The 561-nt window shown below is 66.0% G+C and overlaps 1 protein-coding gene across 1 annotated transcript in view; it reads right to left on the reverse strand.

Moving 5' to 3' along the window:
• LOC102834300 (EKC/KEOPS complex subunit LAGE3-like) overlaps positions 1 to 159 on the reverse strand; it is a 1,213-nt gene extending 1,054 nt beyond the window's left edge. The window contains exon 1 of the mRNA XM_006877986.1: positions 8 to 159. Within this exon, the coding sequence (XP_006878048.1) occupies positions 8 to 159 (152 nt within the window). The remainder of the gene's footprint in view (positions 1 to 7) is intronic.
• Between the last annotated feature and the right edge of the window lie 402 nt (positions 160 to 561).

Consider the following 561-nt stretch of genomic DNA (forward strand, 5'->3'; position numbering starts at 1 on the left):
TGTCGGCTCGTTCGGGGGCGCACGGTTACTGGCGCCGGCCTCCTGGCCCGCATCAACGGGGTCGGGTGGCCCCCCAGGACCGTCTGGGCCGTCGTGGGCGCTGGCACCACGCTCCGCTCCGCCGGTGGCACCTGTGCCGTCGTCGTCTGCTGCCTGCATGGCCGCTGCTTCTGGATCTGCGCCTTAGACCTCAGAGCTCAGCCCAGGTCGTGCTACCCTCTGGACAGGTCTGAGACACTGACACGCCCTCAGCCAGCTCGGCCTCTTAACTACCTGCTGGGAACCCCCAGTGCGCCTGCGCCAACAGACCCCCTGCCGAGGAAACTGACACAAGACGGGTTCCCGCCTAGAACTGAGGTGGGGCACTGGATAGCCCGTAGGAGCTGGGAGACCAGAGCACTTGCTGCTGAAGCTCTGCTCCAGGTGACCTCAGAGCACACCCCGCTGGCTAGCAGACCCCCTTGTGAGACCTCCCTGCACATGCCGGCCTTGCCTCAGCCTTCAGGACACTTAAAGATTGCGCCCCTCAGGGCTAAGACTCAGGAGCCAGCCGAAGCCCCG

Source organism: Chrysochloris asiatica, unplaced genomic scaffold, assembly GCF_000296735.1.
Source record: "Chrysochloris asiatica unplaced genomic scaffold, ChrAsi1.0 scaffold00758, whole genome shotgun sequence".
Taxonomy (NCBI): Eukaryota; Metazoa; Chordata; class Mammalia; order Afrosoricida; family Chrysochloridae; genus Chrysochloris; species Chrysochloris asiatica.